The following is a 26,383-nucleotide window of genomic DNA, read 5'->3' as shown; positions in this document are numbered from 1 at the left end:
TCCAACACAATGTGAAAATATGGACATAAATGGTGTTGTAGATGTGACGCACAACTGCTTTGTGACTTTGCTTTGAACAGAAGGATACAGAAGCATTGTCTGAAGTTTGCAATTGGAAGTAAGATTAGTACTGATGCACTTTTTTTTATGAGTCGCTAACGTTATTATTTACATCATATCCTGAGTGGACGCTCAACGTTGATGTTGTAGAATTGATGTTTTTGCACTGCTTCAGCAGACCTTACGTTAGCTCATCTGAATCACACCTTTAGCCAAACGACAACCCAGAAAAACAAGCTGACACTTTGGAAACACTTAAGAAAAATGTATTCGTCTGAGCAGGTTAAAGGTGATGGAGGACATCTTACTTGCATCTCTGGTGATGGCATTTCTGAAATCCTGCCACGAATGAAACTGCATGGGCAATTCCAACCGATGGAAAACAAAGGAGAGGCTAAGACAAAGTAGCAGTGGGGGTGCAGAAATAAATGGATAGACCTTTGTCACAGCAGCCATTTTGACAGGAAATAAGGTAAATACAAGTGTTAGCGATGATACTAATTAAGACTCCGATCCACTCAGGTAAAACAGAATCAGGTTTCTGTTACTGTGCATGTTGGCTCCCTGGAAGGCTCTGCTACACTAAATGGAATAGAACCTTAATTAACTTCATTAATTAAACCCGCATTAACCTGCTATTTCATGTCAATATGACTGTCCTGAAAAATGTCTATTTCGCCAGTTTTCTTAACATTGACTATTATAATGTTAATTAAACATAAAACGTTTTCCGTTTCAAATTCTTTACTGGAGATGCGTTCATTCAGACACACTTTTGGAGGAGTTGCAACACCCACCCCCACCCGATATCTATGCAGACCAAATGTCCATTTGAGAGAAAGTTCATGAGGTGCTTCGCATCTAAAAACAGTTATAGGGGCAGTCTCATTCTTATAATTTATGATTTTGTCATCATTCCTGAAAACTAGTAGACCATTTTCTTATTGTGCAATATCTCCCTCCCTCTCTCTCTCTTTCTCTGCAGTAATGATGGAGTGTTTGATGTGGCCCTCCATGTACATGTCCAGGTCTACAGTAATGGCAGGGTGACCTGGACCCCCCCTGCCCTTTTCTGCAGCTCCTGTGGGGTTAAGGTGAACACACACACACACACACACACACACATACAAACACACTTACGAATTTGCCACGCTATGGGAACATATGGAGTGCCCTCATTTTCATTCGTCTCAACCCATTAGTCACCTTCCAACTCACTTGTCTTTTTCTCCCTTTCCTCCTCCCCTCTCGCTCTCTCTTGTCACAACCCCGCTCCTTCGTCTAGGTGACTTATTTCCCCTTCGACTGGCAGAATTGCACCATGCAGTTCCGCTCCTACACCTACGACTCGACTGAGATTGACCTGCAGTACGCGCTGGACTCCAGAGGAAACGAGATCCGCGAGATCCAACTGGACGAAGCCTTCACTGGTGGGGATCTGGAGGGAAATGGGGTGGGGTTGGGATGGATGGATGGATGGATAAATTCATGGATTAATGAATGGCTGTATAATGCGATTGATCCTCTGCTATGGAAACATTAGGGATGGAGTTGGTGGAAGGGGTGAATGAAGTAGTGAGTAATGAATGACTGTGAGGCTACCATTTAAACTTTAACTGGGGGTAAGAGATCCTTGGCGAAAGTTAGGTATAGCTAGCTATATTTTGAAAACATACTGCAAAACAGAATCCGCCCCCTTACTTCTGCCAAAGAGTCTTGTGAATGAGTAAACTGATTGACAGCACGTACACTGTAGGGACCAATGGAGACACCATCTTGCAAAGAACTCTCCTGATTGGCTGAGAAGAAGCGAGTGCAGAGAAAATATTCTGTCTCTGTTTACAGCACCTAGTGCAGCTAAGAAAACCCGATGTTTTTACCCAGAGCATCCATTTACATGATCGCTGTTGGGATGTGGAAAGATTTCGACCAAATATCATAAAAAAAAATTCTAAATTAAATTAACTGATAGCCATTTTAATGTGTATCAGTGGCTTTATGAACTCAACATCAATTTTTTCATTTTTGCTGGAAAAGTTTAATATGCTAAGTGCAAAAAATAATACGACTGAAGCTCATCATTCTAGTTTGCCAGGCTTCAGTTGTCACATAAGTGTGGGTTTTTTTTCCAGCACTCTGGCAATGATTTGCAACTAATAAAATGTACAAATACACATTATATAAGTTATTCTGTATCCTTTATTTCCCCTTGGAGAATGTAGGCACTAATTTATCATTTCTTTTACATCCCTAACGTTTCTTTTGTTTGTTTGTTTGTTTCTGATTTTCCTCTCTAATTTCACACGTTGTGTTGTGTTGGCCCTTAAGCCCCATATATTGGCGAGGGATGGTACAATAATTTAACTTTAATTAACTGCTACAGTTATTCTTCAGTTGCTCTGTTTTAGTGTTTGCTAAATGGCTAAAATTTAGATGAGCATGTCTTGTAACCTTTTTTAATTACATGTCATGCATTTTGCAGAAATAACGAAGCAACTCACAAGTTAAATAGTTGTAATTAAACTATGACGACTGGTCATTACTGTGTGACATATGAGTAAAATAGGAGATTTAAAAAAAAAAAATCTACTTCCTTGTCATTTTCATGTGGTGTTAATTATAATTTATATCAAGTATTGAAAGAATAGATTCACAAATCTTGTTGTGCCAAACATAAATATTTTGAATCCTTTGTGCCAGAGGAATAAAAAGTAATTAGCTGTTAAATTGGAATATAAGGTGAATATCAAATGATATGCCATCTTTACTTTGGCTCTGTTACTCTATAGTTATGTATCACTACCGTTTTATTACATCTATAATACACACATATTACTTGATAGTTTGCATGCGATGAATGGCCTGTAATTTAAAAGTGTTACCAAATGTTTCCCCAGAAAGTGGCGACTGGTACATCAGACACAAGCCCAGCAGGAAGAACATGAACGATGACCTGTACGAGGACATGACTTTCTACCTGATAATAGAGAGGAAACCTCTGTACTACGTATTCAACATCATCATTCCCTGTATTCTCATCACTATCATCGCCATCTTTAATTTCTACCTGCCCCCCGACGCAGGTAACAACTATATGTAGTGATGTCCTCTGCAATGAGTTTCTGATGAAATAGAGCAGCTCCATCGAGTAGGAGGAGCTCAGTCTCTGACGGTTTGATAGCTACTGACATGGTTTGTGGGAATCAGGAACAATTTATTTTCATTTCATTTCATGTACTTGCGTACACAAAAAGAAATGAAATTTCGTTTCCTCCTGCCCACAGCAGTGCAACACAAAAGACAAAAACACATCTCCAAAGCTTCCCAAAAACATACAAAAACAGAGAGAACAATGCAAAAAAACAAAAACAAAAAACAGTTAACAACACAGTCCACCCAGTGCAACACAGTCCAAAAATTCCACTGTCCAGAGAACAAACACCAGCCAGCATGACTGTCGGAACTGCCGGTCTGCATGGGCTAGCATTTAGCTTAGCCTGCCCCGCTTCTGCCTCCTGTCAGACCGCTCTCGTTGTTTCCTCTTTGTGCGCAGCTCCGGGCAGGGCCGTGGTCCTTGGGCCCACAGGACACAGCAGACCAAGCTCTCCCAGATGACCCAACACCAGCTCTCCCCCCCAGACACCTTTGACACACCTCCCCGCACTCCACACAACGACACAAATGCAGACGCAGACAAAAACACTGCACAGTGGACGCTAGGCGAGGCCGCCGCCAGACTGCCTTGGCATTTCCTCTCAGGCGCGGCTCTGGGCAGGCTGTGGTCCCTGGGCCCACAGGACACATCAGACCAAGCTCTCAACCAGCTCTCACAGCCATTAACAAAATCGAGGATCAAAATAAAAACTTCACACGATGACACAAACTTAGACGCAGACATAGACACTGCATAGTCAGTACTGGGTGAGGCCGCCGCAAACGTGAGTTCACACCACCATCTTCCCACACGTAGAAATAGATGTGGAGAGAATTTACCAAATCCAAAAGACAAAGACATGCACCTGATGACAGAGTTCCAAAAGTTTAAGTTTGTCAGGACAAACACCTGTTACCTACAACTGGCGAGCCATGTCTTACTAATATCCCATATGTATTTAAAAAAATAAGCCCTAGAAACTTTAAGAAAAGCCATTTAATTTGCTTATTCATACCGCGGTGATTTTCGCATGCCCTAAGGTTGCAGAAATTAAAAGACCATTTAAATCCTCATTATCACTTAAACCACGAAAACTTAAAAAAAAGGAGTTCAAAGGTTGGGAGGGTTTTAGTTGACAGCTGTCAGCATTTTTCAACCTTTTCAAGAAAGCGAGGGCAGGTCCAAGAACACAGACCAAATTAATTTGATCTTGACCTTGTCTAAAAGGCGGTCTGAATCTTGGTCGGTCTCTTTGCTATAAAAGAAAACCCTGAGAAAAACATGGGAACTGGGTCTTCCTGGTTAATGTAGGTTGTGCTACACATGTGTAAATCTGTATTTATATCTTACTGCAATTACTCAGACGGAGAATGCCATAGTACCCTTTAGCACCTTGCTGTAAGGCGAGCTGTTCTTCCTTCCTGTGCAGAAACCTGGCCATGCATGACGGCACCGCTCACAACACGAGGACACCGAGAAACCCTGCAGCCTTTCCTTATGAGAAGCCCAACCTCGACCCCTCTGTGTTTCTATCAAACCCCTCGAGCTTACAGCCACGTAGACTTTCATTCCCAGGCACATATACCCCTTCAGATAGGGACAAACCAAGGTCATTATAGTTTTCAGCTGTGTGTGTTTCTCATCGAAGGCATACATACGCTCTGTTAATGCAGCACAAATGCAAACCCGAATACACAACTACTAAAAAGAAACACAAATAAAAAGGGGAAAGTGTAAAGCAACTGCAAATCATGCAACACAATAATGTTCACAAAACGCACTGCAAATACCCACACCAGAAATGTTCTCATACAACCCAAATAACGGTGGGATCAGTTGCTAGTGCACATGGGCATCTCTCACTTTTTTTCATACCTTACCCTTTTGTGTGTGTGTTTCTCTTCAGTCATTAGATTTTTTATTTTTATTTTGAGATAGTTTATTGATCCCCGTGGGGAAATCCTTTCTCTGCATTTAACCCATCCTGGCTGTGTAGCTAGGAGCAGTGGGTAGCCGCGGTGCAGCACCCAGGGACCAACTCCAGTTCGTCTTGCCATGCCTCGGTCAGGGTCACAGACAAGGGTATTAACCCTAACATGCATGTCTTTCTGATAGTGGGGGGAACCGGAGCACCCGGAGAAAACCCACACAGACACGGGGAGAACATGCAAACTCCACACAGAAGATGACCTGGGATGGGGGGGGGGGGTTTGAATCCAGGACCTTCTTGCTGTGAGGGGACACCGCTAACCACTGCGCCACGATGCCGCCCTTTTGATATTTGCATTTGTATCTTATGATGTTATTGTCAATCTGTTTTCAAATTTACATTAATGTTGCATCAGTTTGACGTTCGATTGCCCATACAGGCTACTGTATTGTCCTTCAGATTCATTACACAACACACAACATCCTAAGTTGTACAGGATTCTCTGCAACACCCACCGACTACAGAAATGACACCAAGTGTCCTCCGTAGGAGAGGTGTGTTATTGTAAGAGGGAGGGAGCGAAAGCGTGACAGCAAGGGACATGTTAATATCTGTAATGCATATGAAATGAATGTCGTGTGAATGCACATGTCTGTGTCACTCTCTCTAACCTTGAGAGAACTCCCTCTTGAGAACATTTGTACGTAGTCAGAGTGTGATTTTTTTTTCCTCTGATGTTTTTCAACACAAGTACCAATCTATTTGGTTGTGTGCATGAGTGCGTCCCTCCCTCTCCTCACCTCCTTCCCTCTCCTCCCTCCAGGAGAGAAGATGGGCCTCTCAATTAACGTTCTGCTCACCCTTACTGTGTTCCTCCTGCTGCTGGCCGACAAGGTTCCTGAGACTTCGCTGGGCGTGCCCATCATCGTCAACTACATCATGTTCACTATGATCCTGGTCACCTTCTCTGTCATCCTCAGCGTGGTGGTCCTCAACCTTCACCACCGCTCCCCTAACACACATAGCATGCCCCTCTGGGTCCGCAAGGTGAGTGCCCTGCCAGCTGTCTCTACAGTGGGACTTCGTGTGTGTGTGTGTGTGTGTGTGTGTGTGTGTGTGTGTGTGTGTGTGTGTGTGTGTGTGTGTGTGTGTGTGTGTGTGTGTGTGTGCGTGTGCGTGCGCATGTCTATACAGGTATAGGTCTTAAGCATTGAGTGGAAATGCAGAAAAATATTAAATCAGGTAAACATAGTTGATTGGGTGTGATGAATGAGATGCTAATTTCCTCTGTGACCTTGAGTCAAATGACTCAACTTGAGGAGCTGTCGTAAAGTTTTAAGAAAAAGAAGAGAAAAGATGCACCTGTGTTTTTGTTGCTGCAAAAGACCCGTTTGTGGTTTTGACTTAAAGTGGAACTAAAAGCTTTGGTTCTTCAGCAAGTTGCCAGTGTCCACCACATGCAGCTAGATGGTCAGAGCAGCCAGTGGAAGCTTACAGGAGTTCTTCATCGAGCACTATGATCGTTGCATCACTCAGAGCCTCATAGATTTCATCAATGTCTATGTGCATAAGGAAGCCGCTGTTCTGTTGTCAGAGGCTTTCATACCACTGTGAAACATGACGGTCAAGTGCTAATCCAAACCTTAGTAGGTCAGGTGCTGGATGAAGGATTGCAGAGCATGCGAGAAAGTTACCCATGCACTGGAGATACAGCTCCCATGTCTCATTAAGCAATGTTTTGATCAGTTTCGCCTTTGTCAGGCAAACATCTGCATACAAAAAATGGGAAGTATATATGCAGTAGCACAATTAAACCAAATACATAAAACGAGTACATTTGTGGTGAAGTAATACCTGCAGCTAGGGGGCAACCCGGTGGCTCACCTGGTAGAGCACGTACCACAGGCTGAGTCCTTACCGCAGCAGCCTGTGTTAGAATCCAGCCCAGGCCCTTTGCTGCATGCCATCCCCTCTCTCTCTCCCCTGCCTTTCCTGTCTCTAGCTTTTGACTATCACTATCAAATAAAGGAATCAATTGCCAAAAAAAAGTAATACCTGCAGTTAAATGTAGGAACTTTACAATAAACTATATGCTCTATTGCACCACTAGAATATATGCTAGCCAAACGCTCCAAAAAAACAAGTATTCAGTAACCTATACATAATATATTCTAGTTTGAAATGACATCGGTGACACATTTCTCACCTTGCATATGACTGTGGCCCTCACAGAGATAAAGACAGCATCTGTGGCAGCACCACGTTTCCTTTTCTCAAATGTTGCCATCAAAGTGAAGCTCCTTGAGCAGGGTGTAAATGGCATGGTTGAGATAGGTATGCTTATATGGCATATTTTCTGCATAATTTGTAGCTGAGATTGCTTATTTTCAGCCAAATTTTTAGTCACTGAGATTGCACATCAGTGTTTGAAGTTGGAGGGTACATTCAGCGACTAGCTAAAAGTTACAAAGTCCATGGAGACTACTGAGGCTTCAACTGATAGTTAATACCGAATAATCTGATCTTCCCATGCACGATGGCTGTCATGTATATCCAAGCAAAGTCATGGAAAATGTCCTTGAAATGTCCTGGAAAATTATTTCTAAAAATGAGTGGGAACCCTGGGTGGGTGACGTCAAAGTTAGCTGGACACTTCCTCACCACAACCCTAAGCTAAAAAATAATAATAACGCCGTCGAAGCTTGGAAAGCAGCCCTTTCTCTTTCCTTTTCCTCCTCACCAGGGGTGGTGCTGATGCGGGGCGAAGGAGAGCACAGGCTTGATCGGAGCTCATGAATACTTATGACAGTCAGAACAAAGCTGGGTGAAGGAGGAAAAGAGTCCTGCTGTGAGGGTAGAGGAGAGTTGGGGATGAGGAGGGAGAGGCCGAGGTGGTGGCGGCATTCGGCAGCCCAGTGAATTAAGCCCTTCATGATTCTTGACACACTGAACGTCATGTTATACCATTAACCTCCATCAATGGCTTCGGCCCCTACATTAAAGCTAATTACAAGTCTGGTCGGCAGCTCCGTGCTCTGGCCCCCTGCTCTGCCTCTCCATGAGACTGAACAATCACCCCAGAAGGCCTATACACAGGTAATTTGAATGATTTGATCCTCTGTATTGGCTTGTGGAGAATGGGGGAAAAAGGAACACTTATAGAGTTTGATTTTTTTCTCCCTCTCGTCCCTTTCTTAGATATTGTGTGCAGCGTTTAGTGTGTGTGTGTGTGTGCACATTTGCGTGCACACACACTTGAGAGCGATAATGAAATGAAGAGGCTTAAGGTAAGACTTCAACAGGGATATATAGCAAAGACAATGACTTGGAGTCAGAGCCGCTGTTTGGTCTGACAGTTTACAATGTGACTTCCACTTCCAAGGTGCTTGGCAGCTCTGTCTAGTACTATTTAGAAAAAGCATTAGCATACCATGTAGCAGTTAAACAAATGCAGGACAGCCAGGTCAGAAACTGCAACCATTAAAAAAAAAAGGTTTAGTATGTCAATCAAAGAGGGCGGCACGGAGGCACAGTGGTTAGCGCGGTTGTCTCACAGCAACAAGGTCCTGGGTTTGAGCCCCAGGGTTGTCCAACCTTAGGGGTCGACCCGGGTCGTCCTCTGTGTGAAGTTTGCATGTTCTCCCCGTGTCTGCGTGGTTTTCCTCCGGGTGCTCTGGTTTCCTCCCACAGTCCAAAGACATGTAAGTCAGGTGAATCGGCCATACTAATTTGTCCCTAGGTGTGAATGTGTGTGTGTGTGTGTGTGTGTGTGTGTGTGTGTGTCGGCCCTGTGATGGCCTGACTGCCTGTCCAAGGTGTCTCCCCGCCTGCCACCCAGTGACTGCTGAGATAGGCTCCAGCATCCCGCAACCCTGATTGGGATAAGCAGCGTGGATAATGGATGGATGAATGGATGGATGTTAATCAAAGAGCGCACTCGCAAAATGGTAAAAGCATAGCCCTGTGACCACAGACCATAATGTCTTTGTTCACAATGATAACCACTATTTACTGTTCACTGCTACACAATGTAAGGAAAAACTAATGCTTAGTTGGTTTTGAATAAGGCCTTATGCACCCTTACCGTATCTCCCCCTAAGTGCATAAAAACTGTAAGTCAATATTGATCTATTAATTCAGTCTATATTGAGAGTATTGATCAATAAATTCGTTTAGGTCAGTCATAATACTTTAAATAGCACCTTTTCCAAATTAAGCATTTTGTGCTTAAGCATTTTGAAAAAAAAAACCTGCACAAAGCTGCAAAAACAGATACATTGACGTGTACATACACATTTAGTCATTTGGCAGATGCTTTTATCCAAAGCAACTTAAAAAGGAGTCAGTAATTAGCAGAAGGACATGAGTGTAGTAGGTAACTGGCGTAATAGAGTGATACTCAGTAATTGTATTGTAGCCAAGAGTGCGTACAAAATTGAGACGGTGAACTGTAGACTTGGAGGCTGTAGCACGAAATGAAAAATAAAGTGCAAATACAAATAAAATCATGAGGCAAGCAAGTGCAGGTAGAGAAGGGCTTTAGAGTAGACACAAGAAAAGTGTGTATAATATAATATGGAACAACAGTAGCAGCCAGCATCAGGGCACAGGTAAATATACCTGCCACCAGAGATCATCATAGGTTAAAGGTAGGTTTTCAAGAAGCAAGTTTTTAGGCCCTTCTTGAAGGAAGGAAGTGAGTCAGTTGTTCTCATGGAGACAGAGAGGTAATTTCACCGTTCTGGGTCTAGGTGAGAGAAAAGTCTGGATCTAGAGCTTGACATTTTACTAGAAGGGACAGATGGTAGCCTACTAGAGGCAGAGCGATGAGATGGAGGAGGAGGTTACAGGCTGATACAGGATTGCAGGTAACTAGGAGCAGTTATATGAACTACCCGGAATGCAAACAACAAGGTTTTGAACTTTATGCGATTAGCAACAGGAAGCCAGTGTAAGGATACAAAGAGAGGGGTGACGTGCACATCATGGGAGGCTGAAGACCAAGCGTGCAGCATCATTCTGAATTCTTTGGAGTGGTGGGATTGCACAGACAGGAAGGCCAACCAGAAGTGCATTGCAGTAGTTTAGCCATGAGGGAACTAGAGCATGGACCATGAGCCGGGCAGCATGTTGTGACAGGTGCAGTCTAATTTTGCAAAGCGAATTGACTAGAATGGGAGACAGCCCTACTGTGTGCTCTCAGTTGTCACACTACGGTTCCTTGCGAAACCAGAGGACTTGATTGTTGACGTACCGAGACTGACCGATATGTCCCTTGGGAAAGTGGCGTTAGCAGGAATAACTAGTAGCTCTGTTTTGGATGACTTGAGCTGGAGGTGCCATTCCCTTATCCAAGCAGAGATGTCAGTAGGCACTTCTTTACTGATTTGTACTGAAAAACACCAGGCACTATACCTACTTTATTAACGTGAAATCCATTACATGACCGGAGTCTCTTACATTTAATTTTAGTGTTTTACATCAGTGCTGTTAGAGAGGACAGAGTAGGAAGCCAGAAAAGTTATCATTAGCTGCCATTGAGGTAAACCTGGTCTCAGGAAAGATCCTAGCATTGATTACTTCTCCCTTGTCCAGCCATCATTGTAAAAGACAAATTCAGATGGCCCTACCCATTATGAAGCTTTTTGTATTTTACATGTTGAGTACATCATTATTTTTACATAAAAACACACCCTTGTACCGAGAGTGATCACCAGTGCCACATAATCTAAAGAAATAGACTCCTTGGACCGGTGCAGTGAGTGCACCAGTGACTTGGCTGTAGGAATTACCAGTGTTGGTGAAGACTTTGGTGAAGATTTCCTTCCAAAGTATGTCAAATGGTTCATATGTGCCTCCGGCATAGCAGTCTAAAGCAACAGCGAAGGCCACTGTAGGACTAGTAACTTTCTGTTTCTCTCCGGCCTACACCCAAATCTTATTTGAAGTCAGTCTGACATCTGCGGACGTCCCTACGGCTGCTTATTCTCCATTTTCTGTCATGCTGGTTATGGATCTGCTCTTAAAGGTCTCATTTTCGCTCTGCAGAAGTTCAATTCATATGATAGATGCACGCTGTGCAGCTTGCAGGGCTGACTTCTCTCCCCTCAGGTACACCACTGCGGTTTCCCGGTGATGAAGTTCAGCCTTGACGGCTCTCAACTCCACCATCTGCTCTGCCACCATGTCTCTCATTTCCTTCAGCTCAGCCCAGACGTCACTGTTTCTGCTCACTGCAGCCGTGATCTTGTCATTTTGTGCCATTCCCTGATCCGCTGAGGTCTAAGACAGAAAAAGCACCAGCTGAGCTACCACGGCGCTCATTGTCAGATAAGGCCTTAGTAAGTGGAGTGGACCTCTGTGAAACCTTATCTATATTCACTGATTACTGGTATTCAGTCCACGGGGAATCCAACAGGTGTTGGGTAAATGGGACCAGAGGCTGTTTTTGTCAGACATGGCGCTACAAAATCTGAGTTTCTCAGAACAGGGTGTCCAGCTGTCGTTGATCCTGAACAATAAGTCGTAGCCCTGCACCACCCTACTGGTATCCGTCTAGTTACTAACAATAAAACATTAATTTTGGAAGAAACCCCCCCCCCCCAAAAAAAAACAAAAAACAAACATAATATGGCATTTCTAAGGGTATTTCTGAATTGGACTACACTTGAAAGCTGACAAGTGTCACGAGTGAAGGATTGCAACACCACCAAGAATATATTGTGAGGAAACACAGTTTGGCTAAACATTAAAGGGCCGTTCTGCTGTTTTTGCATGTTTTAGCCCATTTACTACAAATCTAGTATTGTTGAAATTATGCTTGACCATTTTCCATATCGTTCCTCAGTTTTTTTGTTTTTTGTTTTTAGTTTGCGGATGAATTATCAGATTTCCCTACTTTTAGTTCAAACCTGCAGGTAAATGGCCTTTGCTTAATGTTCATATGCCCGGGGGCGTCTGGGTGGCATGGTGGTCTATTCCATTACCTACCAACACAGGGATCACCGGTTCAAATCCCCGTGTTACCACCGGCTTGGTTGGGCGTACCTACAGACACAATTGGGCGTGTCTGCAGGTGGGAAGCTGGATGTGGGTATGTGTCGTGGTCGCTGCACTAGCACCTCCTCGGGTCAGTCAGGGCACCTGTTTGGGGGAGGGAGAACAGGGGGGAATAGAGTGATCCTCCCATGTGCTACGTCCCCCTGGCAAAACGCCTCACCATCAGGTGAAAAGAAGCGGCTGGTGACTCCACATGTAACGGAGGAAGCATGTGGTCGTCTGTAGCCCTCCCCGGATCGGCAGAGGGGGTGGAGCAACGACCGGGGCGGCTCAGAAGAGTGGGTTTAAATGCCGGATACAATTGGGGAGAAAAAGGGGGGCGGGGGGGAAATGTTCATATGCCAGAGTCTGGGCTTTGTGTCTGATTAATGTTGTGACCCTAAAGTGTTTGCAGGCAACCTGGACTGTTATTTTGTGCACCGCCTATTCCAAACACCCAGCTCAGACCTGGTGAAGGTCAAATTTAGGCGTTTGCCTGCATTCTTTTTTTTGTATGCACCTCAATTCATATTCTGATGACAGATACCCCTGTATAAATGATTAAATACCCATGCAATATTACCTACTGTAAATCTGCAGTAGATGTAAGGCATTTGCATGCTTCCCAGCAAAGGCATGGCTATCTCAGCTATCAAGTCTCTCCTAACGGGGAAATAAGCTTATAAAAGTGATTCATTCTTTCATTTTCTATACCTGCCTGATATAATTTGGTGTGTGGGTGGGGGCGGAGGCCATCTGGAGCCGGCAGGCATTGATAAGATATCCTAGACAGGGCAGCGTTCCCATTCGAACACATACTCGCTGTAACAGGGCGGCACAGCGGCGCAGTGGTTAGCGCAGTCGCCTTACAGCAAGAAGATCCTGGGTTCGAGCTCCGGGGTAGTCCAACCTTGGGCGTCATCCCGGGTCATCCTCTGTGTGGACTTTGCATGTTCTCCCCGTGTCTGCGTGGGTTTCCTCCGGGTGTGCTGGTTTCCCCCCACAGTCCAAAGACATGTAGGTCAGGTGAATCAGCTGTACTAAATTGTCCCTAAGTGTGAATGTGTCAGCCCTGTGATGGACTGGCAGCCTGTCCAGGGCCTGTCCAGGGCCTGTCCTGTCCAGGCCTGCTGGGATAGGCTCTAGCATCCCATGACCCTAAGTTGAATAAGCAGCTTGGATGATGGATGGACTCACTGGAGGAAAAAGGCCACTGTGCCATCTTTGTATGGGTTACTGGAACTATAAGACAAGAAATCTCAGTAATGAGAATAATTATTTGTATATAATATGAATATGCATTCAAAAGCACACATGAATGTCCATTTGCATCCTTCCGGGTTGGAAGGTTGTCCATTATTGTCACTAACATCATCATCTTACATAGTGGGTGGCTGGATAACCGATATAAGAGTCTGATCCTGTGTGATTATATCCGCATCATAAACTAAAGAGACAGAGCTCAGTTCTCTCTTCCTGTCCTCAGTTCTTCGCCAAGCCATAGGTGTTGTTGAGTGACCAGCATGCCTAGCCTCTTTTTCATCCCGTCATGCGCGCTCTCTGTCCCTCTTTTTTTCCACTCTCCTTCTTCTCCATGTCTTGTGCATGTGTCTCTTTGTACTGGCCCAATATATTATTTCCCTTTCCCCTTCTACCACCTTCCCCCTTTACCCCATCTCCCCTTTCTTTCCTATGACCCTTTCTTCTCACCTCACCCCCACATCCTTGCATCCACTGGTCCCCCTCCCCCCTTCACCCCCCCTCCACACACACACACACACACGTCTCATGTTTTACCAGTCCCACTTCCCACCCGTCTTCTCCCTCACTACCTGTCTTTATCCACTGTTTGCACTCATTCAACAATGATATTCTCTGAAAGTTGCCCCATCTGTGAATATGTAGACAATGAAAGTTCAGTTTCTGCACTTATTTTTTCACCGAAAAGAAAATAGTATAGACAAAACAATATGACAGCTGTCCTGTAAATTATGAGAGAAATGATGAAAATGGCAACCATTTTAAATCACAAGTACAGAAAGTGGTGCTGGGATCACACACACACACACACACACACACGCACACACACACGCACATACACACAGCCCCTAAAAATTGCTTGTGTTAACGACATTCACTCTCTCCTTCCTCCCTCCTCCCACTCCCCCACATAGATCTTCATCCACACCCTACCTCCCTATCTGGGCATGCTGCGGCCCAAAGTGGAGACCCCTCTGTCACTGGAAAGCCCACCCCGCCGGGAGAAGAACGTGGCAATCAGCCGAGCCTCAGACGAGTACTTCATCCGCAAACCCAGCACCTCCATCCTGTTCCCCAAGCCGAACAGGTGAGAACAGGCTAACGGCCATTTTGTAGAGACGTTTGACTGTGCACCTCTGTGTGTGTGTGTGTGTGTGTGTGTGTGTGTGTGTGTGTGTGTGTGTGTGTGTGTGTGTGTGAGCGCACATTTGTGCTTGTGTGCGTATGTTCGTGTGTGTGTGTGTGTGTTGTCGTGTGTTGACAGGTACCGGGACTGTTCGAAACTGAAGTGATGTGCCAAAGTTGCTGTTCAAGGACACGCAGGTCAAGTCAAGTGAATGGTGAAGGAAGCTGGTTTGAGGCTGTGTTTCAATCATCGATTTCACACACACACATTTCTCTGTCAGTACTTGACCCTGTTAGCCTCATTACCCCATAAACACTGCGTACATACGAAGGTTGACAAGATAGCCCACGTTCTAAACACTAAACCATCTGCTCTTATCATGTTATTGCTCACTTGAAATGCAACACAGATGTTTAATTAATGATCTAAATGATTCAACCCCCTCCTCTCAATACTCTTCTGGTGGAGCAGGCAGGTACGTACATACATATATATATATACATAGATATGTATATAAATCGTTGAGAGAATAACCTACATTAAGGCCTTTAATTTTAGGACCGTGACATTTTGGAGCATGCATTCCCCTTTATGTTATCTCACATTAAAATACCCATGTTTAGGGCATCCGGTTAGCGTGGCGGTTTATTCCGTTGCCTACCAACACGGGGATCACCAGTTCGAATCCCCATGTTACCTCCGGCTTGGTCGGGGGGCCCTACAGACACAATTGGCCGTGTCTGCAGGTGGGAAGCCGGATGTGAGTATGTGTCCTGGTCGCTGCACTAGCGCCTGCTCTGGTCGGTCGGGGTGCCTGTTCGGGGGGGGGGGGACTGGGAGGAATAGCGTGATCCTCCCACGCGCTACGTCCCCCTGGTGAAACTCCTCACTGTCAGGTGAAAAGAAGCGGCTGGTGACAACACGCATCGGAGGAGGCATGTGGTAGTCTGCAGTCTTCCCTGGGTCGGCAGAAGGGGTGGAGCAGTGACTGGGACGGCTCAGAAGAGTGGGGTAATTTGCCGGGTGCAGTTGGGGAGAAAAGCAGGGAAAAAGCCAAAAAAAAAAAAAAGGATTGACTTATACAGGTGAAATAAGAGGTGATAAAGTGCAATGATGTAGAGAATATATCAGAGATGTTAGCAGGTTATTACATATACATGCCTGAGCGGACCAGTATACGTACAATATACAGTACAGTATATACAAAATGGTTGGATTTATTTGACAGTGTTGAGCATTCATTTGAATGACAGCCCGTGGAAAGAAACTGTTTTTATATCTGGTTGTTTTGGGGTAGAGCGGCACAGCTGCACAGTGGTTAGCGCAGTCGTCTCACTGCAAGAAGGTCCTGGGTTCGAGCCCTGGGGTAGTCCAACCTTGGGGGTCATCCCAGGTTGTCCTCTGTGTGGCGCTTGTATGTTCTCCCCGTGTCCGTGTGGGTTTCCTCCGAGGGCTCCGGTTTCCTCCCACAGTCCAAAGACATGTAGGTCAGGTGAATAGGCCATACTAAATTGTCTCTAGGTGTGAATGTGTGTGTGTGTGTGATGGCCTGGCAGCCTGTCCAGGGTGTCTCCGCGCCTGCCACCCAATGACTGCTGGGATAGGCTCCAGCATCCTGTGACCCTGAGAGCAGGGTAAGCGGTTTGGATAATGGATGGATGGATGTTTTGGGGTACGGTGCTCTGTAGCGCCTACCAGAAGGCAGGAGTTGGAACAGCTTGTGACCAGGGTGTGATGGGTGCAGTGATGTTGCCTGCTTTTTTCCTGAGTCTGGAGGTGTATAAATCCTGGATGGAGGGCAGGTTGGCACAAATGATTTTCTCTGCAGACTTAACTGTCCATTGTAGTCTGTCCCTGTCCTGTTTGGTGGCCGATCCAAACCAGGCAGTGATGGATGTGCAGAGGACAGACTGGACAGACTAGACAGACTTTTTTGCATGAAAGTATACTGACATGCATTCCATGAAGGTCTATGAAACTCTGAAGTTTTTAGTCAATGGTAGTTTCCAATGCATTTATATGCATATACCCATGTGTTTATAGGAGTCCCAAGCCTCAGTCCACGGCTGTGAGGTCAGTCTGTATCGTTACTACTTACGCCAGCCGTCCTCCCAGATGCCCGGCTCTCCCGTGGTTTGGTGTTTCAGAATCAAGGCTGTGGAAGCAGACAGATGCTTCTTTGACTTACCGGCTCTTTGATTAGATCGCGGTATGCGGTCCAAGTTATTTTGTCCTAGATGTCTTTGCTCAGGGGAACTCCGTGGTAGTTAAACTAAAACCTTCTGATGAGTAAGCATCATCCAGAACTATCTTCCATGCCATCTTAATCGCCCAGCACCACCTTAAAAAAGATGAAACATAAAGCCTCCCGTATTTCTGCCATAATCTCTCTTTTGCTTCTTCTTCTTCCTCCCCCATACACACACACATACACACATGCACATACAAACACACAAACATGCACACGCACACACATATACACACACATACACACACACACACACACACACACACACACACACACACACATGCACTCACTCTCTCTCTGTTTCTCTGTCTTGTATCTGCTGGGGACTGCAATATGTCTACAGGGAATGAGGTGAGCTGAGAGGAAAATCGTTGCTAAAATAATAATGACCAGCACCAATCGACTCTGACACATTAGAGTGAGATGGTGTGAGTTTAGGTGAAAGACTGGGAGAGGAAAGGGGGGGCGGGTGACTCTATTAGAGCAATTCGATGAGGCAGCAGTATCTCTCTTAAACGTGCACGCACACACGCACGCACGCACGCACACACACTCTCTCTCTCTCACACACACACACACACACACACACTTGCAGACCTTCTTAATTGGGTTTAGTGCGTGTCTTGGCACCGGTGTCAGGCAGTTTTAGTTGAATTAGTCTCCCTGAATAGTCATTTACTTCTCGCTGATGAAGTGATGCTTCGAAAAAAGGCAAGAGTATTTGAGTGAGGAAGGAAAAGAAGGAGTGGTTAAGGGACGTTATTCTCTCTCTCTCTCTCTCTCTCTCTCTCTCTCTCTCTCTCTCTCTTTCTCTCTCAGCGTGTGATGCCATTCATTTAGTCTGTGTCTTGCTGGGAAGGAGACCCTGTTAGGTCACAGTCCCTTCATCCGCTACACTCACATGCACAGCAACAGTGCAGCACTGGATTTTAAACCTCCTGCCATACAGTACATTGAATACCAAGCAGTTTTTCCAGCCAGCCCTGCTGCCAGAGAAAAACTCCACGTTATATGAGCCTTGGCTGAAAACGTGATGCCACACCTCTCCCGGGTGGCGACTTGCAGGAACTGCAACTCAACGCATTGCCTCTTTCTCTACTTTCTTTCTTCTTCTTTTTTGGGATGGGGTGGGTGCATGTTGTCCATCCTCAAAAATTTGGAAAAAGGTGTTTAATATTTGAGGTGTTTCATAAAAAAAACAGATGTTTGGGATGGTTAATCTGAGAGCACAGCTGTTTTGTTAGGAGAATAATCTCTGTGTATTAGACATCATAGTATTGAGCAAGGTCATGGACACGGTTATTGATGCACTGCATTAGACCATTCAGAAAAAACGTGTCCACATTGCTATATTGTGTCAATTCAATTGCTATTTAATCTTCAATTTCAATTACAATTCCAACTGTTGCTTTTAACTCCCCTTTAAGTTATACATCTAAGAGACAATGTTTTCCCTCATCAAAGTATGTGGGCTGTGCTAGCGAGCTGTGAGGACTGTGGTGCATCAAGCCTACAGCTTTTTAGAGCCTCACAGATGTAGATCATTCTCCCTGCAGGACGTAGCCTATGGAAATCCCTGCGTCATTGCTGAAGGACACACTGTACCATTAGGCATGAGAATCAAGCAGGGGAAAATCTAGGCAGTGAAGGTGAAAGACTTATGCTCTTCCCTTCTTTAAGACATATCAAAAGGGTGCCCTTGAGCCGGGTGTCTTTGACTCAAATGTCCTTCTCATTGTATTTATTTAGTCACCAACAACACAAAAGACTCTTGATGGATGGCTCTGAGGTGTGACTGTGTCTCAAACTGCGTGAAAGACATCACTGTAACATACTGCATGTGCTGGCCCTAAAAAATTGTGTCTACAATACAAGGTCAGTATTTTGATTTTACTGACTCATTGACACCTATGGTGATAATGATATCTGCACTGGTGCTGCACCGCTCCAGGTCTCACTGACCAATTTGAAATGAACCAGAGTCGCACCTTCCCCACTAATGAAAAAAACAAAAAACACATTGTTGAACCTGGGATTTAGCTACTTATGTTGTAATATCCTTTGCTGCTATTGGTCTGTAATATCTGCTTGTTAGCAACAAATAACTTAGCTTTTCTTTAAACTTGCCACAAAATGCCTTGTTCTTCTGCATTTGACCACTATGGTGAAGATCTTAAACTCAGTGCACCATGTGTTTTCCCAGGCAAGTCTTCCCCAACGATAACTGTTGACATGAGCAAGTATGAGAGCAATCATCATTTGGACATTTGTTAACTTTCTCTCACATGCACCAGCCCTCTATGGGGCCGTTTACATGAGAGGTGCAAATGTGTGTTGTCTTGCACACTCTGTAAGGCCCGTAAACATCATTTGGCACAAAGTCAAGTCAAGTTTATTTATATAGCACATTTCACACGACAGGCGTAGACTCAATGTACTTCAAGATAAAAAGCCCCCCAAAAAAAGTAGGCAAAGATTACACATGGCAAAAACCTTTAAGATAAGAAGGTAAAAACATATATAAAAACATATAAGGTAAGCTAAAAAATATATATACTGCTCAAAAAAATAAAGGGAACACCTAAAAACACAATATAGACCTCGATGAATGAAATATTTCAGCTGAAAATCTTTATTTATTAGACAGAGGAATGTGTTTAGAGCAAAATAACCTAAGAATGATCAATGGAAATCAAAATCATTAGCCCATTAAGGTCTGGATTCAGAATCATACTCAAAATCAAAGTGGAAAATGAGAACATAGGCTGATCCAACTTCTGTGGAAATTCTTCAAGACGATTCAAAATGAGGCTCAGTAGTGTGTGTGGCCTCCACGTGCCTGTATGCACTCCCTACAACGTCTGGGCATGCTCCTGATGAGACGACGGATGGTCTCCTGAGGGATCTCCTCCCAGACCTGGATCAGGGCATCGGTCAACTCCTGGACAGTTTGTGGTGCGACATCGCGTTGGCGGATGGTACGAGACATGATGTCCCAGAGGTGCTCGATTGGATTCAGGTCTGGGGAACGTGCAGGCCAGTCCATAGCATCAATCCCCTCGACATACAGGAACTGCTGACACACTCTGGCCACATGAGGACGAGCATTGTCATGCATGAGCAGGAACCCAGGGCCCACTGCACCAGCATATGGTCTGACAATGGGTCCGAGGATCTCATCCCGGTACCTAATGGCAGTCATGGCACCTCTGGCTAGCACGTAGAGGTCTGTGCGGCCCTCCAAGGATATGCCTCCCCAGACCATCACTGACCCACCGCCAAACCGGTCATGCTGGAGGATGTTGCAGGCAGCAGAACGTTCTCCACAGCGTCTCCAGACTCTCTCACGTCTGTCACATGTGTTCAGTGTGAACCTGCTCTCATCTGTGAAGAGCACAGGGCGCCAATGGCGAATCTGCCAACCAAGATGTTCTCTGGCAAAGGTCAATCGGGCTGCACGGTGTTGGGCTGTGAGCACAGGCCCCAATTGTGGACGTCGGGCCCTCATACCATCCTCATGCATTCTGTTTCTCACTGTTTGAGCAGAAACCTGCACATTAGTGGCCTGTTGAAGGTCGTTTTGTAGGGCTCCGGCAGTGCTCCTCCTGTTCCTCCTTGCACAAAGGACCAGATAGCGGTCCTGCTGCGGGGTTGTTGTCCTCCTGCGGCCCCCTCCACGTCTCCTGGTGTACTGGCCTGTCTCCTGGTACCTCCTCCATGCTCTGGACACTGTGCTGGGAGACACATCAAATCTTCTTGCCACAGCACGCATTGATGTGCCATCCTGGATGAGCTGCACTACCTGAGCAACTTCTGTAGGTTGCAGATACCGCCTCATGCCACCTCTGGTGGTGCGGGCACTAGCAAAATGAAAAACTAACCAAAGATCGGCCAGAAAAGATGAGGACAGGCAAATGGTCTGTGGCCACCACCTGCAAATCCATTCCTGTTATAGGGGTTGTCTTGCAAATTGTCTAATTTCCACCTGGTGAAAATTAGACAATTTACCAAAAGGTGAAATTGATTCACAAATCAGTGTTGCTTCCTAACTGGACAGGTTGATATCTCAAAAGTGTGATTGACTTGGAGCTACATTGCATTGCTTATGTGTTCCCTTTATTTTTTTGAGCAGTGTATATACAAGGAGGTATCACAATAAGAGGGACTAAGATAATAAGGTATTATTATTATTATCCAACCATCCAGTATCCAAGCCGATTATCCCAATCGGGGTCGCAGGATGTTGGGCGGCAGGTGGGGAGACCCCCTGGACAGGCCGCCAGTCCATCACAGGGCCCACACACACACACACACACACACACATATTCACACCTAGGGACAATTTAGTATGGCCGATTCACCTGACCTACATGATTTGGACTGTTATTATTATTATTATCCAAAGGAATTGAATCAAGTGCAACTGGACTTGGTATATATACCAAGTCCAGTTGCACTTGATTCAATTCCTTTGGATAACCATGACCTGGATGAATGAGAACATTCACAGACATTATTATTATTATTATTAAGGAAATAAGTATAATAACAATAATGATTCTAAAATAAAAGTTTTACCCATTAACCACATACTTTAAACCAAACTAAAAGCTTGCAAAAAATTTTTTTTATTTTAGTCTACTTTCAAAAGAAGACACTGTTGTAGCAGACCTTAATTCATGTGGTTGAGAATTCCAGAGAGTAGGACCATAATGCCTGAAGGCACCATAGTCTGATTTAGAATTTATTCTAGTTATAGTGAGCTTGATAATCTAAGGGATATGTCCGGTATGTACTCAGTGAGCATGTCAACAATGTAGGAAGGAGCTAAGTCATTCATACATTTAAAAACAGTTAGAGGTATTCTAAAATAAATTGTTTTACTGGGAGCCAGTGAAGATAAGTTAAAATAGGAATGATATGTTCAAACCTTTTTGTTTTAGTTAATCCTCTGGCTACAGCATTTCGAATGAACTGTAGTTTAACACCTGCTTTGTCAGTCCAGCAAAAAGCGCATCACAGTCTACTAGAAATAAATGCATGAACCATCTTTTCAGAGTTTGACTGTGACAGGAAGCATCTAAATTTAGATATATTTCTGAGATGAAAAAAAGAACTATTGGAGATATTAGATATGTGCATCTGGAAGTTAAGATCAGCATCCAAAATCACACCCAAAGTTTTGACATGCTCACAAGGTTTTATCAACAGGGGAGCGAACAAGAAATGAATCTGGTGCCTCAAAGCCTTGGGACCTACCAAATTAATATCTGTTTTGTCCTCATTTAGCAAAATTTTTGACCAGATATTTGATATCTGCAGTGCATTGGATGAGGTCATTAATTGGGCTAAGGTTGTTGGCAGAAAGAGATATGTATAACTGTGTGTCATCAGCATAGGAGTGATATGAAATATTGTATTGCCGAATGATGGATCCAAGTGGGAGCATGTACAAATTAAACAGCAGTGGACCAAGAATTGACCCTTGAGGGACTCCATATGGAATGCTGATGTCAACTGATTCAAAGTTATCAATAGAAACAGAAAAAGATCTTCCAGTAAGATAGGGAGAAAGCCAGTTAGGAACTGTGCCTCTAAGGCCTAAACAGCATTCTAGGCACTGATAAGAATTTTAAGGTCAACTGTGGCAAAGGCTGCACTGAGGTCAAGAAGTACAAGAATAGAAACTTTATGGTTGTCTGGGCTAATTTTAAGATCATTAACTCTGACCAGGGCAGTTTCTATACTGTGGTTAATGCTGAAACCAGACTGGTAAACTTTAAACAAATTGTTATATGACAGATTCATATGTAATTGTCGGTATACAACTTTTTCAAGAATTTTTTCCCCAGGAATGGAAGGTTTGAGATTGGTCTGTAGTTCTCAAAAACACATGGATCAAGATTACTCTTTCAACAATGGTGTTATAATAGCATGTTCGTGACCTGTGGGGAAGATTCCAGAGAGTAGGGAGGCATTGACGATCTCAAGGATATCATCTACCCAACAGTTGAAAAGTTTTTGAACAACTTAACAGACATTGGGTCAAGAGCACGTGGGTCAAGAGCAATTCTTGTAGTTCACTATGTTGAATAAAAGTGAAGTTGGATAGATTGTGGGCAATATGGCACTAAGTTAAGACTGTGGAAAAAGAAGAGAGGTCACACCCATCAGCAGAGGAAGTATGAGGTGAGTTCATAACATTTCTCTGAAGGTTGGAGCGCAGCAGGTATTTGTCTAAGAGGATTAACCAATTTGTCAATTCTACAAAGCAGAAACTTAGAATTACTCAAATTTTCAGTTATAATTTGAAAAAAAGTAGTGCTGTCTAGATTGTTTTTTAATTTATTTTCTATATTTACTGAGCAGGTCCTTATAGATATTATAATCAACCTGCAATTTAGTCTTATGTCATTTGCGCTCAGATTTGCAGCAGGTTCTTTTTAGTGCCCTCACTCTTTCCACATTCCAAGGTGTTTTTGTTTTACCAAAAATAAACTAAGTTTTTATAGGTGCAATGTCACTGTTGTGTCACTGAAGTTAAAATTATTGAACACAGTGTCACACAAAGACAAGGAAGGCAAATTATAACCAGAAAGTGACCAGGTAAACCTAAGAGAAATAGTGTCTTCTTCTTTTGACTTGTTCCCCGTTTCCCAGGGGTTGCCACAGGGCATTTGATAGTTTCCATTGGTACCAAAGAGAATTAGTATATCTAGTGATAAACCTATCAACTGTGTCTGCACAAATGAGGTGTCTTTTGACAAATTTTAAACCACCTACATCTTTGGGCATCCAAGCAACATTGAAAAACATACAAAAGTGATCTGAAATCGCAACATTTAGAGTGCACTTTGGAGTTATATCAAGGCCCTTAGAAATAACCAGTTGCCATTTTAAGAATCCAAATGAGCATTTTGAGGTTCTGCCTACACATATCCACAGAGTTTGGGCACGTCACTTTTTTGGCCTTGGGCTCAGAAATCAATGGGCATCATAACAGGTTGAGAAGCTATTGTCTTTAATAGGTCACCACCACCAGAGAGCCTCAAAAACATTTGTTTGCATAAAATTGATTGCAAGCAACCCCTAAACCACATGTGATTGAGGTGATTTGCGGTGTGAGGTTTCTTTAATGGAGAGGCGAGTCTATATTGCTGCTTTTTGGTTATGATTTGAATAAAATGAGTGGACTTGGAACATAAACCTTGATCATAATTGGTTTTGTAAACATCAGAGTCAGAGTAATGGAAGAATTAGAAAGCTATCTCCCAGCAACATCCCCAACCACCCCCATTAACTACTAATACCACACAGTGGGGGACATTTTGTTATTCTGGGCAACAAGTTCACAGGAAGCCCGAAAAGTATGGGTACACAGTGAGACAGACACACACACACACACACACACACACACACACACACACACACACACACACACACACACACACACACACACACACACACACACACACACACACAAAGCCAGCGCAGTGCGGTCGACAGATGCAGGGCGGTGTGTCCCAAGCCAGCTCAGAGACCACAGGGAGCTCCTCCGTGACCTTCTCTGTATTCCTTTGTGAATGACAGTGGATGGGAAAAGGAGAAGTGCTGACTGGCTCATAAACACTTTGCTATTTTACAGCTTTTAATTAGTCTCCAGCCATGTCTGCTCACACGTCTCTACATTCCACACACCCATACGTGCCTTTGTGTGTGTTAGTTAAAGTGTGGGCGTGTTGTGTACATGTGTGCATGCAGAAATTATGTGTGTGTGTGTGTGTGTGTGTGTGAGCTTTGAATGTCCTTCATGCCTCCTATATAAATCCTGCGATGTACGTGTGTGTCACATCAGGCTTGTTTGTGCTTAACAAATATTTGCCAATAGTAATTGAATTTGGTCTCTTCTAACTGTATTGGTGTGTGTGTGTGTGTGTGTGTGTGTGTGTGTGCAGGTTCCAGCCAGAGGGTATGGTTACAGACCTGAGAAAATATATTGATGGTCCCAGTAGCTACCTGACCCTGCCAGAGGACCTCAAGTCGGCCATCGACGCCATCACATATATCGCCGAGGCCTTACAGGCTGAGAAGGATTATGAAGCTGTAAGTCTCTCGCTCTCTCTCTCTCATAGGCGCTTCTCTATCACCCTGTCTTCCTGTTGGTGTCTGTCTTGTTCACCGTCTGGCTTTCAGTCTCATCTGTCTGTCTCCTGTCCTGTTTTTGTACTTCACTTTCGTTTCCTGATTTCCCTTTTCTCTCCCGTGTTCGTCACTTTTATACACTATATCAGTTTTCCTGTGTTGCTCATTCATTCTCTCTCTCTGTCCAATACTTCCCTTCTGTCTGTCATGCGTCCTTCTGTACCCCTCTTATTGCTCCTCCCTCCTCTCCCTCATTGACTGCACCACCCACCCCCAAATCCCTCCATTTGTCAACGTCCCCCACATCCAGCTGAAGGAGGACTGGCAGTACGTGGCCATGGTAGTAGATCGCATGTTCCTCTGGATCTTCATCGTCTTCACCACCGTCGGCACCCTGGCCATCTTCGCGGACGCCAGCTTCAACATCACACCCACCGACCCCTTCAAGTCCTCCTGATCCTGCAGAATCGGCCCCTACTGGCCCTTTCACACTTCCACCAGTGCCATCATGAAATAGAAACAAATGTGCCACGTTGAAATTCCTCATCTATATTCTACCGGAATATATTTTGTACTCGCTGAAGTTTCTGCCTATAGATACCAAAGAGATAACAGCACAGAGGACACACTTCCAATTGAGCAGGACTTGAAGAAATCAGTGGGAGGTCCCGTCCACCCCTCCTTTAGATGGTATCTGTGTGTATGAGTGAACAAAACTAATAACGAGTCAGATGTGGGTAGAAATTCGACTGTTTTGTCACTGTTAATCTAAATAGAAGATACACGTTGAGGAAGATCATGTACAAGTTGTGTTGTGGTCTCAAAATTAAACACATATATGTCCCAGAAATGGACCAGTTTCCATTTCGCTGTCCCGTAGTGGCTTTTCTGTTGAGGTGCAAACACCAGAAGGACAGTGTTGGAGCAAGAGTTTTGTACAATAACCATGTGTGGATGAGTCAACACAGGACAACACAGTCCATGTACGACACTTACAGGGTTTAACATTGAAGGAAATCAATCAGAGTCGTCTTATCAAGATACTGGCGACTGCTGTGTACGCTGTCAATATTTCTGACAGCGTTTTGCTTTATCTGCATTCATGAGTCGTGTTGCAGGTAAATTCTCCACCCAAGCAAAAAATAAGAAGGTGATCAAGTGTGTTCGTTTATTATGGCATATAAAGTGCCGTATACCTGCGAAGAGTTGTTTAGAGGCTGTTGGTGCTTCTGAAGGGGTGGATTTATACTATTTGTGTGTTGTTAAGTCTTCTAGCCAGGCCTCTAAATCTAAACTTAAAAGTGTGTATCCAGTGTTGGATATCAGTGTGTGTTGTGGACACATAAACACAGAGACAAACCAGATGCTGTGACAAGCGAGTTGTGAGCTTTTAATTTCACTGTCAGAATTAAACCGGAGTGTTGC

At 44.3% G+C, this 26,383-nt stretch overlaps 1 protein-coding gene across 1 annotated transcript in view; it reads left to right on the top strand.

The window, feature by feature from the left end:
* chrnb1 (cholinergic receptor, nicotinic, beta 1 (muscle)) overlaps positions 1-25,415 on the top strand; it is a 41,980-nt gene extending 16,565 nt beyond the window's left edge. The window contains exons 5-11 of the mRNA XM_056300697.1: positions 1,046-1,154; positions 1,346-1,490; positions 2,958-3,143; positions 5,968-6,191; positions 14,357-14,529; positions 24,772-24,919; positions 25,269-25,415. Coding sequence (XP_056156672.1) covers positions 1,046-1,154; positions 1,346-1,490; positions 2,958-3,143; positions 5,968-6,191; positions 14,357-14,529; positions 24,772-24,919; positions 25,269-25,415 — 1,132 coding nt within the window. The remainder of the gene's footprint in view (positions 1-1,045; positions 1,155-1,345; positions 1,491-2,957; positions 3,144-5,967; positions 6,192-14,356; positions 14,530-24,771; positions 24,920-25,268) is intronic.
* Positions 25,416-26,383: the final 968 nt, after the last annotated feature.

Source organism: Lampris incognitus, chromosome 20, assembly GCF_029633865.1.
Source record: "Lampris incognitus isolate fLamInc1 chromosome 20, fLamInc1.hap2, whole genome shotgun sequence".
Taxonomy (NCBI): Eukaryota; Metazoa; Chordata; class Actinopteri; order Lampriformes; family Lampridae; genus Lampris; species Lampris incognitus.
Note: the sequence above shows the minus strand (reverse complement) of the source record. Positions and strands in the feature narration are given on the sequence as shown.